This window comes from Propithecus coquereli, unplaced genomic scaffold, assembly GCF_000956105.1.
Source record: "Propithecus coquereli isolate 6110/MARCELLA unplaced genomic scaffold, Pcoq_1.0 Scaffold440, whole genome shotgun sequence".
Taxonomy (NCBI): domain Eukaryota; kingdom Metazoa; phylum Chordata; class Mammalia; order Primates; family Indriidae; genus Propithecus; species Propithecus coquereli.
This window is the reverse complement of record NW_012150175.1, coordinates 830,888-845,338: the sequence shown is the minus strand read 5'-3', so window position 1 is coordinate 845,338 and position 14,451 is coordinate 830,888. Positions and strand designations below refer to the sequence as shown.

Below are 14,451 nucleotides of genomic sequence, written 5' to 3'. Positions count from 1 at the left end.
AGACTGCAGGACCACATGCTGAGGAGCTACAGAAGAGATTCCTTGGATGATCTCAAAGGTCCTGTCCAACCCAAGATCCCACAAAACAAAATACACGGGGGAACAATTCAGACACATTTGGCAAATCATGGAGCAGCAGAATTAGCAGCTATCATGAACCCAGCTGTCATGAACCCAGGCAGGAGTGAGAGTCTAGCTCTGGAATACTTGCCAGGAATGTGACCTGACAAGAAAACACACTGAAGAAAGAACTCAGACTCATCCCAGGAGGGCAGCTAAGTTTAACCGGACTCATCTCACGTACCTAAAGCAACTAATTCCTCGACACCAGAGCCTAGGATGTAACAAGAGATACTACAGAAATTTTTAAAACTATAATAGACAACATCAGAGTTGAGCAATTACTTCTTAGCCTTTACTCCACAGCGGCTCGGTGCATCAAGGGAGAGTGGGGGTGACACCCACAAGGTACAGAACCTTGGTCCGCGGGCCATCAGCGGGGCACCGCCTGGGCGTTGGTAAGACCTGGGACATCTCAGGCTCCACCCCAAGGCTGCTAAGTCACAATCTGCACGTCGAGAGGATCCCCGAGTGACCCGTACACGGTAAGGCTGGAGAAGCACTGATGTAAAACACGGCCCCGATCACTGACCCAGCTAGAGATGGCTCGAAGTGTACAGGAGGATGTGGGTAGGTTGTATGCAAAAACTGCGCCATTCCATACAAGAGACTGGAGGATTCAAGGATTTTGGTATCCAAAGAGGTCTTATAACCAATCCCCCTCAGATACTGAGGGATGGCTATATTATAAACCATCTTTTGGAGGGAAAGGGGAAAAAAACTTAATTCCATGTATCCAGCATTGATGGGTCTGTGGTTACCTTCTAGAAGGTCATCCTTCATCTGATCTGTGAGAAAGGTGGTGGCCACCACATTGGGCACCACCATGCTCCAGCACAGTACAGACAGCTAGATCTGCACCCTTAGCAGACCAGCTGGAAGAAGTTTACTTTTAAAGGTGGGTTCCTAGGGAAACACACCATTGCCTTCGCGGGGAAAAGGGGACCACTGATATAATCCTTAAAGCAACAGGAGTGGATACCAGATAGCTCTGAGTTCCTTAACCTCAGTCCAATAAATTAATCCTGTGTTTACTCTGTCTGGTAACTGCTGGGTTTGGTTTTGTTTTGTTTTCCCCCAAGACTTTCTCATTTTTCTGGCTTCAATTTCTGAAAAATATTTAGGAGGAAAAGGTACTCAATGCCTAGGTTAAAGTGGAAAATCAAAGGACACCAAAGAAGAAACCCAGCATGGTGAGGGACATGCAGGTAATTTAGGATAGTAGTAGTAGCGGCCATCCGTCATAGTTAGCCCTTACTGTGACCTCACCATCAGAGGGAAAGTGGAGTGAAAGGCCATATCTAAGAGATACGGCCACAGAGCCTTACATACACGCACACACCTCCCCTCTCCTTGCAACAACCCTCCCACCTTCCGGAAGGTTTTACTGCCACCATCTCACCACCATGGCTTGGTTCTTAGTCGGTGCCCAAGATACGTTTGCTGACTTTGCTGAATTGTTCTTCTTTGACAGATGAGGGACTCAGGGTGCCAAGAGGTAAGGGACTCACCCAAGGCATCGCTGAGTGGTGGATGTGGGATCCTGAAGCCTGCCTTTCCCTCCTCCCCGAGCTGGCCACCCTCACAGTACTGCGCTGACCTCCACCCAGCCAACCCGCAGGGACCCGAGCTGCACACTGCCTCCCGACTGCCGGTCAGCGGTGCACGGCGCGCCGACTCTTCGCGCCAGCGGGACTGCACACTGCTGCTTCTGTCCTTGGGTCTGTCACTGCTTACAAGAACTAGTCACGTCCATTCCTGTTTAGGGCAGAGGCATTTGGAACTCTAACTACGCAATCTATTACATAAATAAATGAACCACTAGTGGAAAAAGGAGTCGTCTCTATGAAAACTAAGTAGAATGTCTTGGAAAGATTTGATGAAAACAAAGCTATTAATGAAAGGGCTATTAAATCAAGTAAAAGATGGGGGAGGTGGGAGAGGAGGTGTCATTTTCAAAAATCCAGAATTTTCCACCCAGATTGCTTCCAAGGGCCTTTAAAAAAAACCTCACTCCACCTTCAAGAAACAAAAACAAAAAATCATAAACAAGGTACATGTATGTGGTTTAGATGAGGAAAACAATACCGAACTCTAATCAGGGTCTCACACTAAAAAGAAAGGCCTCAGCCAACAAAAAGGGTCAAAAAATAAGCGGGGGGGGCAACAAATACACATTTATATGTTTTAACCTCAAATGAAACAGGGTATGCATGGTTTCTTATGACTCCCCACTTTTACCAACTTTTATGATTAACTGACCTATACACTGTCTCCAACAAGCACTGGTGACCTGCCCCAAAGTAAGGAACTGGAAAAGGACAAAAAGGACAAAGTCTGAGGTGAAAAGTCGTGACTCAAAAAGGAGGACTCTGGCCGGGCTTGGTGGCTCACGCCTGTAATCCTAGCACTCTGGGAGGCCGAGGTGGGTGGATCATTTGAGCTCAGGAGTTCGAGACCAGCCTGAGCAAGAGCGAGACCCCGTCTCTACTAAAAAAATAGGAAGAAATTAGCTGTACAACTAAAAATATATAGAGAAAAAATTAGCCGGGCATGGTGGTGCATGCCTGTAGTTCCAGCTACTCGGGAGGCTGAGGCAGGAGGATCGCTTGAGCCCAGGAGTTTGAGGTTGGTTGCTGTGAGCTAGGCTGACGCCATGGCACTCTAGCTTAGACAACAAAGTGAGACTCTGTCTCAAAAAGAAAAAAGGAGGACTCTACCAAGCCTTGGGTGGCAGCAGTAGGCATGACAGGGACCACTCTGGTCACATCTGGACCCTCCAATCCCCTGCCCACCTTTCCTCCTCCTCCAGGGCGCAGCAGCACCAGCGCTGAGCTGGAATTGGTTAGGCCCAAATCAGCGCCTCGTAGCCGGGTCATCGGTACATCTTCTGTTCTAAGCCTTTTAAAGAAAACAACACAGCCCTAAACATGCAGTCTAGCTGTGGGCTCCTCGTCACTCAGTTTCAGGCCTGGATGAGAGATACAAAAGAAAGACTGCCTTGATTTTCTTCCAGGCTGCAGAAGGGCAACATGACAACCATATATATTTTTTATGTACGTATGTATGTATTTATTTAGAGACAGTCTTGCTGTGTCGCCCAGGCTAGAGTGCAGTGGCATCATCATAGCTCACTGCAACCTCAAACTCCTGGGCTCAAGCGATCCTCCTGCCTCAGCCTCCCAAGGAGGTAGGACTACAGCACCATGCACAACTAATTTTTTTTTTTCTGTAGAGACGGGGTCTTGATATTGCCCAGGCTGGTCTCCAACTCTTGACCTCAAGCGATCCTCCCACCCTCCCACCTCGGCCTCTCAAAGTGCTAGGATTACAGGTGTGAGCCCTGGCCTTGCCTTCCTTTACTTAATACGTTATTTTCTTTGATATGAAAGTGAAAGATGAGGTATTAGGTCATAGACACTAAAATGGACTCAGACTTTGAAAGGCAAAATGATCCGGCTTCTAATCTCCTCTTCTGCACAATTGTGGTTAACCTTTAGGCACCTCTATTTCCCGTCTGGGAAATACCACTTACAGCAATGTTGTTTCAAGGATTAAATGAGATACTATAAGGCAAAGAGCTTACCTTAGTGCCTGGCATAGAGTAAAGCACACGTATAATTATAAGCCCATTGTAAGAAAATCCATAAAAAAAGAAAAACACAAAGAATAAAATTAAAGTTACCTGGTTACCTGTTCCCACCACTCACTGTAAGAGAGTTAATGACCCCACTGTCTTCCTCCCCCTGTATTCTGTCCACATACGAATTGATTTTATTTATACAAATGTCACTTCCTACCTTTTCCACTTAACATTATGTCATGAACATATTCCCATGGCCTTCGCTGTCCTTCAAATATGTGATTTTATATCTTACGTCCCCACCAGAATGGCTATTTCCAACTTTTTTTGTATTTAAATGATGTGCAATGAATATCCTGATAAATGAATTGTTTAGCCATGCCTTTATTTTCTTAAAATAAATGAGCTTTCTAGTTCAAAGAGCATGAACTTTCAGATGCTTGACGCCTACAGCCAAAGCACTTTGCAGAAGGACAAGCCTGGTGACCAGCATGCATGTGAGTGCCCATCCCCCACCCCCCACCGCATTCCCGTTTTTCCCTCCTTGCCAATCCGAAATGCAAAAATTGATCAAGACCCATTTTCAAACTTGAAAGCCGTTAAGGAGCAAATCGTGCAAATCAGAACGTGCCACCACCTTCCTGTTTCTGTGCTGTAGCCCTGAGCACCCAAGACACCATCCACTGGTGGCCCCTGGGGCTTCCCTGATGGCTCCCCTAGGCACATCAATGGCTTCTTTTAAGGGCACACAAATCAGTGAATGATGGTTAGTTATGTCTCGGATTGAGATGATAAAAATTTTGCTTCCTTTTTATTGTGTGAGTTTTTTGCCTTTATGTATTTTCAGGGAAAACAACAAAGAGAGTTGCATGGAGAACGTGGGGTGAGGACGCTCTCCAGGCTTCACTGTGCCACCATCTCCCCGAGCCCTGGGCGTGGGGTCCCTCCCCTGAGCGCCCCCCTGCTCCTACCAGCGCTCGGCCTGCGTCACCCTGTCAGTGCCAGCCCACCGCCCTCCTGAGCCCGTGCCCGCCAGTACTCACAGCCGCTCCAGCTCCTTCATGTCGTCGAAGGCCCCCCGCTCCACCGCTCCAATCTGATTCTCCATCAGCTGCCTGGGGAGCAAAGAGAGAAGGACAGCTACAGAGTGTGGGACAAGGACTGCTAGAAGCAGCTGGCACGAGGGAGGGGCAGAGGCAGACTCTGCCAGGGCAATGTTGACAAGGGAGTGAGACAGGAGCCGTGCGCGAACCTCTTACAGACCCCATGTCCTGGCCTCAGCGGACAAAACTTCCTCCCAGCTTTGCAAATTCCCCCACACAGGCTCCTCGGCACACCCAGCCTGACAGCAAGATGTGCTTCCAGCCTCCGCCCACGCCGACCCCTGCGAGGCCACCGCCGCAGCAGAAGGCAGCGGGGCAGCAGAGTACCAGGCCAGAGCTCCGAAGGCACACTCGGGGAAGCCGGCACTGGCAACAGGCAGCACGGGGCTGGCTCTGGGCTGCTGGCACACATGCCCTGGCTTCCTTTGGCCCAGGAGGCACGTGTCCAAGGGACAGAGCAGGGGCATCAGCCAGTGTCAGGGGGAGGGGAGCCTGTGCCAAGTGGGCAGAGCCCACACATGCAGCAAACACACTCTGCAGTTGGCAGACAACACCCTCTCCTGCCTGCGCCTCCACTCCGCCTGGCCCCATCTGCTGAAGAAAAGAGTGGGGTGCCCGCGCCAACGGAACCACCTGGCTCCGTGGGACTCTGCGTCTCCTCACCACCAACGTGCCCTGAAACCCAGAGCATCCGGCCAGTGGGCAACATTTGTCACCAATAGTTGGGCTGTTGTATGGTAATCTTTGAGACCGTCTGTTTCTCTCCTGCGTTTTCCCCTCTCCACTCGAAGCGGGCAGCTTATGCGCCCTGCATGGGCCTCAGACAGGTTTGGGGCAGGGCAAGGCAGGGGGCAGAGCTGCCACCAGACACTTCTCTTTCTCCACTTTGTTTCCAAAAGCCTGGTGTGTCAAGGAGCTTCCACTGGAGGCCTAGGGGAAGAAGGGAGGGGAACACCAGGAGAGAGGGGGACTTCCCCCAACTCAGAAGGGATCGAAGGTCGGTGGGTTCTGGGGCAGCAGATCCTGCCCATCAGTTGGTCAGCTCTGATCTCAGAGTGGATTGGCCACAAAGTCCCCAGCTTCTCCAAAGACCCCAGAACTGCAGAGCCAGTAGTTCTGAAAAAACAGAGACCCCAGGACCCTTGCACTACCCTGGGAGCACAGGGTGAGGGACCATATGATTGTCTGATGTTGGATTTCCTGCCAGCCAGGTGAGACGAGCTCAGAGTCAAAACTGAGTTGATGCAGAGAAAAGAATGAAATGCAATTCTTCCCACACTCCTGAGTTTGTGGGCTGGGCCATTCCCACATCAGAAAGTACACATGCTATGGCTGCCTCTGCGCCCCGAGATCAGCAGAGCGGGAGGGGATAAAGGAGTCCTTCCCTTCACTCCTCACCCCTGCCCAGCCTGACAAGGCAGGTGCCGTGGACAGCTCCACTGCCAGCAAGTAGTCAAGCCCCACAGCTGTGCTGCCACCTCCAGCATATGCCACTGTCAGGCACTTAGGGAGTCGATTCTGTCCTCAGCTGCCCCCACCCACCTCCCTCTCAAGTTGGGGGGCTATGGCCTTGCTGGGGAGCCTTTCTGGGGTGCAGGTTCATAAGAACTATGCAGACTGTTGTAGACTGACGTGTGTCCCCCACAATGCATACGCTGCAGCCCTAACCTTCAGTGTGACTGCATCTGGAGACAGGTCCTTTGGGGAGACAGATAAGGTATAATGATGGCAGAAGGGTGAAGCCCTGATCCAATAGGACCAGTGGCCTTATAAGAAGAGGAAGAAATGCCGGAGCTCTCTCTCTCTCTCTGCTTGCGCACAGAGGAAAGGCCACGTGAAGACACAGTGAGAAGGTGGCCATCTGCAAGCCAGGAAGAGAGCCCTCACCAGGAACCAACCCTGCCAACACCTTGATCTGGGACTTCCAGCCTGCAGAACCGTGAGAAAATAAATGTCTGTTGTTGAGGCCACCCTGTCTGTGGTGTTTTGTTACAGCAGCCCACAAAGACCTGTACAGAGACCTAAAGATTCTGCACGGCCACCTGGTGTTCCCTCACCCCCAGGAGACAGCCAACGGCCAACCTGCCCAGCCCAGGTCCCACACCACGCTCGATTTTCTCAGTGGGAGGCAGTGGCCACTCTGGGTCAGGACTCAACATCACCCCCACTCCACCCACCTCAGGGTGTCCCAAGACTGACTCCACTTGGAGGGGCCCAGCTGGCCTACAGCCCTACCCCCACAGCCAGGGCTCTGCCTAGGGCCCCACGGCATTGCCGGGGATGGGGGTGGGAGGGAGGTCATGAGTGGGGCAGCACCCCATACTCACAGCACTCGCAGCTGCTTCAGCCCCGCGAAGTCATTCTTATGGATCCGGGTGATGTTGTTGCCGTTGAGCTCCCTGGCGGAGGAAAGGAGAGAAGGAAGCAGTGAGGTGGGCCCAGGCCAGGGGCTCAGCTCCAGGCCCCCTCCCTGCCTGGCTCAAGCCAGTCATCTCACTAATGGTGTCAGGGGTTTCCCAGCTAAGTTGGAGACCCCCAAGTCTGTTTCAAGGTCTAACAAGCTTGGGCTTCTTTGCAGCAGACGTCCAACCAGCCAGAACAACAGGACCCCATGTTCACCTGTAGCCCAGTCTTCTCACTCCACCAACTATGGTCAAAAGTTCTAGGTACAGCCACGAGCTCAACCCGAGTCCAGGCTACTCTGAGAAAGAGTGAGTTCCCTGTCCTACAGTGTGTAGTAAGTGTTTGGTCTGGGTGGTGCTCTAGGTTTGCTTATACTAAGATCAACAACACATACCCAAAAATTAAAAAACACATGCATTCTTTTTCCACATGACCCTGGAACTGGGCTTTACGGACATCCCCAGACGAGGTGGGAAAGTGTTAATAGTTACTGTGCCCATCTCACAGAGAATAGCAGCTCTAGCAGGCCAGGTGCCTTCTTGAGGCCACCAGCTGGTAAATGAGAGCAGGGATCTGAACCCACGGCCATCTGACCCTCGGGCCCACACTTTTTCTACCAGACCAGGCTGTCTCTCCAAGCTGACAAGCCCATAAGGCACTCAGCACATGGCTTCTCTGCACTTCCCTTGTGCCTCGCTCCTGGTCCTTAGAAGCAGCTGAAAAAACTCATTCCCTGTTTCTCGTCTCTTTGCTAACAGCATCTCTCAGAGGGGCCTGTGGCCACCGCGAGCCAGCATGGCCACTGTTGAAAGCCCCAGACCACGCCACCTCCCCATCCCCAATGCGGTGAGGAAGCCTTCTCCATGTGAGACGGCTCTTTTCAATTTAAAGGTCTTTTTTCACTCAACTAAATATTCTTCCCTGAAACAGCCATTTCGGAGCCTCACTGGTGTTATACCCGCACCTGCTCCTGCTGCGACAGGACCATTGTGCAAACGTTGAGAACGTCATCATGGAGCTCTTTAAAATCACTTCCCTCTCAAGCAGCACTGGCTGCCTTCCTCTGGGCTGAAACTCTCATCCCGAAACCCCAAACCGCAAGGCATTTCTGGGTTCTTTACTATTATTATTATAAGGGTATGTCAGCATTGATTAGAAGAGCAAAATGTGAAACAACTTAAATGGACATCAACAGAGCATTGCTTAGCTGAATCCAGCACATCCGTGAAACTGAACACCACGCAGCCATTTAAAATGGCACGAGGAAAGGTGTAGATACCGACTGTGGAAAAGGTTTACGAGACAACCATTTTCTACAATCCTGCTGATGCAGAAACACACACACATACACACACACACACACACACACATCAATACAGTTACCTGCAAAGAATGAGCTGGGGGCTGCGTGCCACATATTCATGGCTGTGACTGCTAAGTGAGGAGACTCAAGGTGATCTTAAGTTTCTTTATTTTACTTTTCTGAGTTATTTTAATTTTTTAAAAGGACTTCTATGTTTTTATAAGCCAATGTAACATTTAAGTTATTGCATTTAAAAATAAGAGTAATATGTTCATTATTGAATTTTTTCCAGTTTCCTGAGGAATAAAGAAAAAAATGAAAATCACACATCACCCCATCACTATGAAATAGCTCCTGTGAGCATTCTGAAATATTTTCTCCCACGCCTGCTTTCATGGGATACAATTTTTATATAGTTGAGATAATTCAACAGATGCTTATGGAAGACTTACTATCTGCAAAGCATTTTGCAAGATTCTGCAGGTAAGAGAATGAATGAGGCATAAACGTTACCCCCTCCTTCTATAATGCCATACCCTGTGCATTCTCCACTGGAGACTCTGACTGGCCATAAAGCGTCCCTTCATTTGGCTACATCAAGTAACTGGACCGTTCCCTGAGTCCCTGTGACTGGAACCCCGGGGCTGTTTTGATACTGTGCAATTATAAGCAACACTGCATAAAGCTCAGTGGGCATTTGGGAGGAACACATTCCTTGAAATGGAATTGCTCAGTCGAAGGTTATGAAAACTCTGATGAATTTTACAATCACTCACTCATTCCTTCTCATGGCAACCATGGTATATAAGGCAATTGATTATGATAATCATTCCCATTTCACAGACGGCAAAACTGAGGCAAAGACAAACACTAAGACTTGTCTGAACGAGGCAGGGCTCAAAATGGAACTCAAGAAGCCCTGAGGATGGAACTCGCACTAAGGCAGGGCAGGGGGTGGGGAGGACCTCTGATCTCCTGATGCCGTCCCATGTTTGCATGCCTGTTTGCACTGGGATGCATCCCTTAGCCCAGCCCCTCCTCCTCACTTCCTACACTCCACTCCACCCTCGCTGTGAGATGGGCAGGGAGAAGATGACAACGATGGTATAGACAGCAAAGTGAATACAGCCTCCCTCCGGAGGCCCTGCTTCCGGCAAGGATGTCAGTGGAGGCAGAAACCCACCCCAGCCTCCCCCCATCGGCCCTGCTCTCTAAAGCCAGAGCTAAGTGCTCCTCTCAGGGGAGAGCCCCCTCATGCCAGAAGCCAGCCTACGAGCTCTCATTAAGCTCCCAGGTCTGACGGCTGCTGCTGAGGAAGCATTATCGCCACTTAGGCTGAGAAAGTGACCTCCACTGGGGAGCCCACCCTCTCCCCCTCAGCAGGGCAGCCCACCAGGATCGAGTTCCCAGGCCCGGCCAGCCGCTTCCCTCCAGCCCCAGGAGGAGGCTGCTGGAATGAGGCGAGGAGGTCATTTTTCTGCAGTGCCTGATTCCTCCTCCAACAGGTGGTCCTTGACTGTTGCCCTGGGGACATCCCCCCACCCCCCACCCAGCCCAGGAAACGCTGCTGGGACCTTAAAACCACCGCAGCCAGAGCAGCCAAGTGGGGAGGCTCATGGCAGGCCCCGGCCTCAGGTCTCAGGAAGAACCCAGGATGCAGAGCCAACCCGGGCTCCCTGAGGCTTTGTGGCCAGAGCTCGCACCCACCCGACACTCTGGTGCTGGACTGGCAGGGCCGAGCTGAGCCGGGAAGAGCCAGCAACTCGCTGCCCCGCAGGCCCTGGGACACTGCAGACCAGGAAAGACACCCTAAGACGGTTCTCACTTCCACACGTGATGAGTTCACACCCATTCCTCTCCCCAGCGAGGAAAATACTCCAGTGGCAAATGGCCCTGATTTCTGTCAGTTCCTGCGTGGTCCTGGCCTGAAGGGAAAACCTCAGTGGTAAAAGAGTTTGGAGAAGATCCTCCAAAGCAAAGTCACCTTGGAAAAAACAGAAACACGCAAGGATTTCTGGAATCCTCTCAGGAAATAAGAATTTGATCCCCAACATCTGGGTGTTTGTGATAAACCAAGAGAAACCCTTGGATTTCCTGGGGGTGCAGGCATAAAGACCCTGGGTTCCCTGTGGGGTATTCTGGGGGCTCCTTGCTCTGGGGACTGGAGTGTTCCCGCAGTGGCCCAAGCCTGCAGGAACAGTGGGGAGGCTCACCCTTCCTGCCAGGCCTCCGAAAAACAAACACACACGCTCTCACTGTGAATGAGACAGGCCTCCTGGGCTCGGGAACCGTACACCTCGGCTCTTTCCTTTGAAATCTTACCCTGGCCAAGTCCACAGTGTGGAGAGTCTGCAGAGTCAGACAGGGAGAGCAGATGGGAGAAAGAATTTCCCTCCCCAGCCACTGCCCGGACAGCAGTATAGGGGGCCACAGCGGCCCAGCACCCCGATCTGCTGGCTGACCTGGCTGTGCCCCTGCCCCGCAGCCCACACCCAACCTACGCCTGCATCCTCTTGCCTGCACCCTGCAGAGCCGCTCCCCACATTGACTCTGGCTCCCCTCCAATCCGCTCTCCAAGCCACAGCGGAGTGGCCTTTCGAGATGCAAATCTGACCATGCCGTTCCCCACTTAAAGCCTTCAATGGATCCCCATCGCTCCTGGAATCAAGACAAGAGTCTCCTTACCATGAACTGCGAGCTCCTGAGGGGCCCGCCTCGTCCCCACCAACCCGGCCGTCCTGCCCCCAGCTCATCCTCTGCCTCGCTCCCTCTACCTCGCTCCCTCTGCCTGGCGCGCTCCTTCCTTCTTCTTGCCTAACTCCAACTTTCCCTCCACCTGGCAAACCTTCCTGTCACAGGCCCACAGAGCACCCCAGGCTTCTCCTCTGTAGCACAAATCAGGGCAATTTTATATTGATTCGCGGGCCTCCCTGACTGACGTCGCAGCCCCCACATGGGATTAGAAGCGCCCTGAAGACACAAACTGTGGTTTTCTTGCTATTGCATCCCCAGGGCCTAACACAGTGCGTGACACACGATCGATGTCTTGAATTTCTTGAATGCAGGAATGAATTTGCATTAAAATTGGCATATTTCAAATAGCACTGGGTTGAGTGGGTTTTCCATGTTTCCCTGCTCTCCCATTCCCTCAAAAAATACGTGTTAAGGCCGGGCGCGGTGGCTCACTCCTGTAATCCTAGCACTCTGGGAGGCTGAGGCGGGTGGATTGCTCAAGGTCAGGAGTTCGAGACCAGCCTGAGCAAGAGCGAGACCCCGTCTCTACTAAAAAATAGAAAGAAATGATCTGGACAACTAAAAATATATAGAAAAAATTAGCCGGGCATGGTGGCGCATGCCTGTAGTCCCAGCTACTCGGGAGGCTGAGGCAGAAGGATTGCTTGAGCCCAGGAGTTTGAGGTTGCTGTGAGCTAGGCTGATGCCACGGCACTGTAGCCCAGGCAACAGAGCAAGACTCTGTCTCAAAAAAAAAAAAAAAAATATGTGTTAAAAGAAATGTTCTCCAAAAATGGACATAACCCCTAAAAAGCTCCACACACAGAGATGCTGCCCTGTTACGAATAACCTCCTCTCACCCAGGTCCTTCCGTTCTCGTAAGTGAGCCCAATATGAGCAACAAAATAGTGCCCTTGGTGTCCACGCTGCCAGGCAAGACAGCTGGGTCATTCCTGACACCCTGGCAGGAAAGAAGAAAAAGGGCTGTCTTCCTCCAGCTCAGGGCCTTCTGGAGCCTCAGGAGAACCAGGGAGCAGATGGAACCCACGGGGCGGCACTGTCCTGGCTGCCTCGTGAATATTAGCACGTGTAATTCTCACCACAACCCTGGAAGGTGGGTGTCATTCGCATCATCTTACAGACGAGGAAACTGAAGCTACCAGTTAAGTGGCAGAGCTGGGAAGCCAATCCAGGCGGCTCAGGTTTCGGCCAAATAGCTCTAGCCTTGGAGTCACAGGCCTGAGCTTGGATCCCAGCTACACCCTGACACCTTCATAAAATGGGGATAACAATGTTATGTACCCATTACGGTTGTCTGGCAGGGGCTTGGTGAGGATCTGACCAAAGCCTGGGTTGGCCTCAAGCAGCAGGTGAGGCAGGAGGTCCTGCCTGGGGGTTCAGAGATGTCAGGGTTGACAGGGAAAGAGCTGGACTGCGGCGCGAGCCCTGAGCACAGCTGTGCTCCTTGGCCAAGTGTCAGGAGGCTCGGAAGTCCTGGGGCCCAGAGTCTGACCCCAGGGAAGGGGTGGCTGTGGCTCCAAAGGCTGAGGCCTGTGGCCTTGGCCCTCGGGGTAAAAGACTGAATTTCTCCTCAGCCTCTTTCACAGGAAAACACCAGCTCCTCCCCCAACCCAGAGCCTCTGCTCACCCCCTCGTTGCCCTCGAACGCCAGCGCTTCAGGCCTCAGGGCCTTTGCCCACGCACCAGGGCAGCCTGGAGCAGCCCTCTGCTCCTCCCCTGCCCACCAGCGCAGGCACCTGGCTCCCTCTGACATCCTTCAGGCCTTTAAACACCCGCTCCTTGAAACCAGCTTCCCCCAGGAGCCACTGAGCTCCTCCTCTAGAGCTCGGAGGGCAACGTGGAGCTGTGTGCAGTAGGCAGCCCTTTGGGAGAGGCCAGTCTCCCCTGCTCGACTGGTAGGGGCAGAGGCCACATCCGGTTTGCTCACTGCAGTATCCCTCGCAGCCACCTGCGAGGTGGCTGGCACACCGTGGTGTTGACTGGATACAGGCCGACTGGGCGATCCTGCCCACTGAGCCCGGGGGCTGCTGGCACACTGTGGCCGAGGCCTGGCACTCACCCCTGTCCACCGACGAGGCCTTCCCCACAATCCTCAGGCCTCCATGGGGCTCCACACCATGGTCCTCCAACTCCCCAGCGGAGCCACAGCCTGACACCACCCCCCAGCGCAGGGACCACCCTCTACCATGTCACCAGTGGGAAAGCCCCAAGGAGCAGTCGGGGCCCCTTCCCAGGGCAGATTTGCTACCGATCCATTCTTCCTTTGTACCCTGGGCTCCTGGAGACCTGTCTCGTTTCCTTGGCTTGAATAATAGCAATAGTGTCACTGGTGTCACGACCAAGCCAGCTCACTGAAGCCTCCTGATATTCCTGGCTCGAAGGTCTGTTATCGGTCTGCTTTACAGATGAGGACACTAAGACACAGAGAATTTAAATTTAAACAACTTGTTCAGAATCACACAGCCGGTGAGTGAGTAGGTTGAGGAGCAGAACTTGAGCCGTGGCATGTCTGACCTCGGGCCCAGCTCTTTTTTTTAAAAAATTTTTAATGGTGGTTAAAAATACACAGAACATAAAATTTAACATCGTAACCATTTTTAAGTGCATAGTTCAGTAGTGCACTGTACTACCTAAAAACGTGTATATCCACATTGTCATGCATCCAATCTCCAGAGCTTCTCCACCTTGCAAACTGGGAAACCCCTACTACACAGTTCCCCCAGCTCGCTCTCCCCCAGCCCAGCAACTAGCTCTACTTGCTGTCTCCATCAGCGTGACTCCTCTGGGAACCTCAGGTAAGTGAGATCATACATTATTTTCTGATTTATGACTGGCACATTTCACATGGTGCAATGTCCTCGGTGTTCACCCATGGCGTCACATGTGTCAGAACTTCCCTCTTTGTTCAGGCTGAGTAATATTCCACTGTGTGTATGTATCACCTCTGTTTAATAGTCATCTGGCAATGAACACTGGGTTGCTCCCACTTTTTGGCTATTGTGAATAATGCTGCTATGAATATGGATGTAAAATATCTCTTTGAGACTCTGCTTTCAATTCTTTGGGTATGGACCCAGAAGTGGAATTGCTGGATCATAAGGTAATTCTACTGTTAATTTTTTGAGGAACTTCCATACTGTTTGTCATAGCAGCTGCACCATTTTACATCCCCACCAAGAGTGTGC

General features: G+C 51.8%; 1 protein-coding gene across 1 annotated transcript in view; it reads right to left on the bottom strand.

Annotated features, from left to right (window-relative positions):
* The window catches only part of SLIT1 (slit homolog 1 (Drosophila)), a 181,511-nt gene that overhangs the window by 155,739 nt on the left and 11,321 nt on the right, over window positions 1-14,451 (bottom strand). Inside the window, 3 exon segments of the mRNA XM_012654519.1 lie at window positions 172-206; window positions 4,743-4,818; window positions 7,134-7,205. Coding sequence (XP_012509973.1) covers window positions 172-206; window positions 4,743-4,818; window positions 7,134-7,205 — 183 coding nt within the window.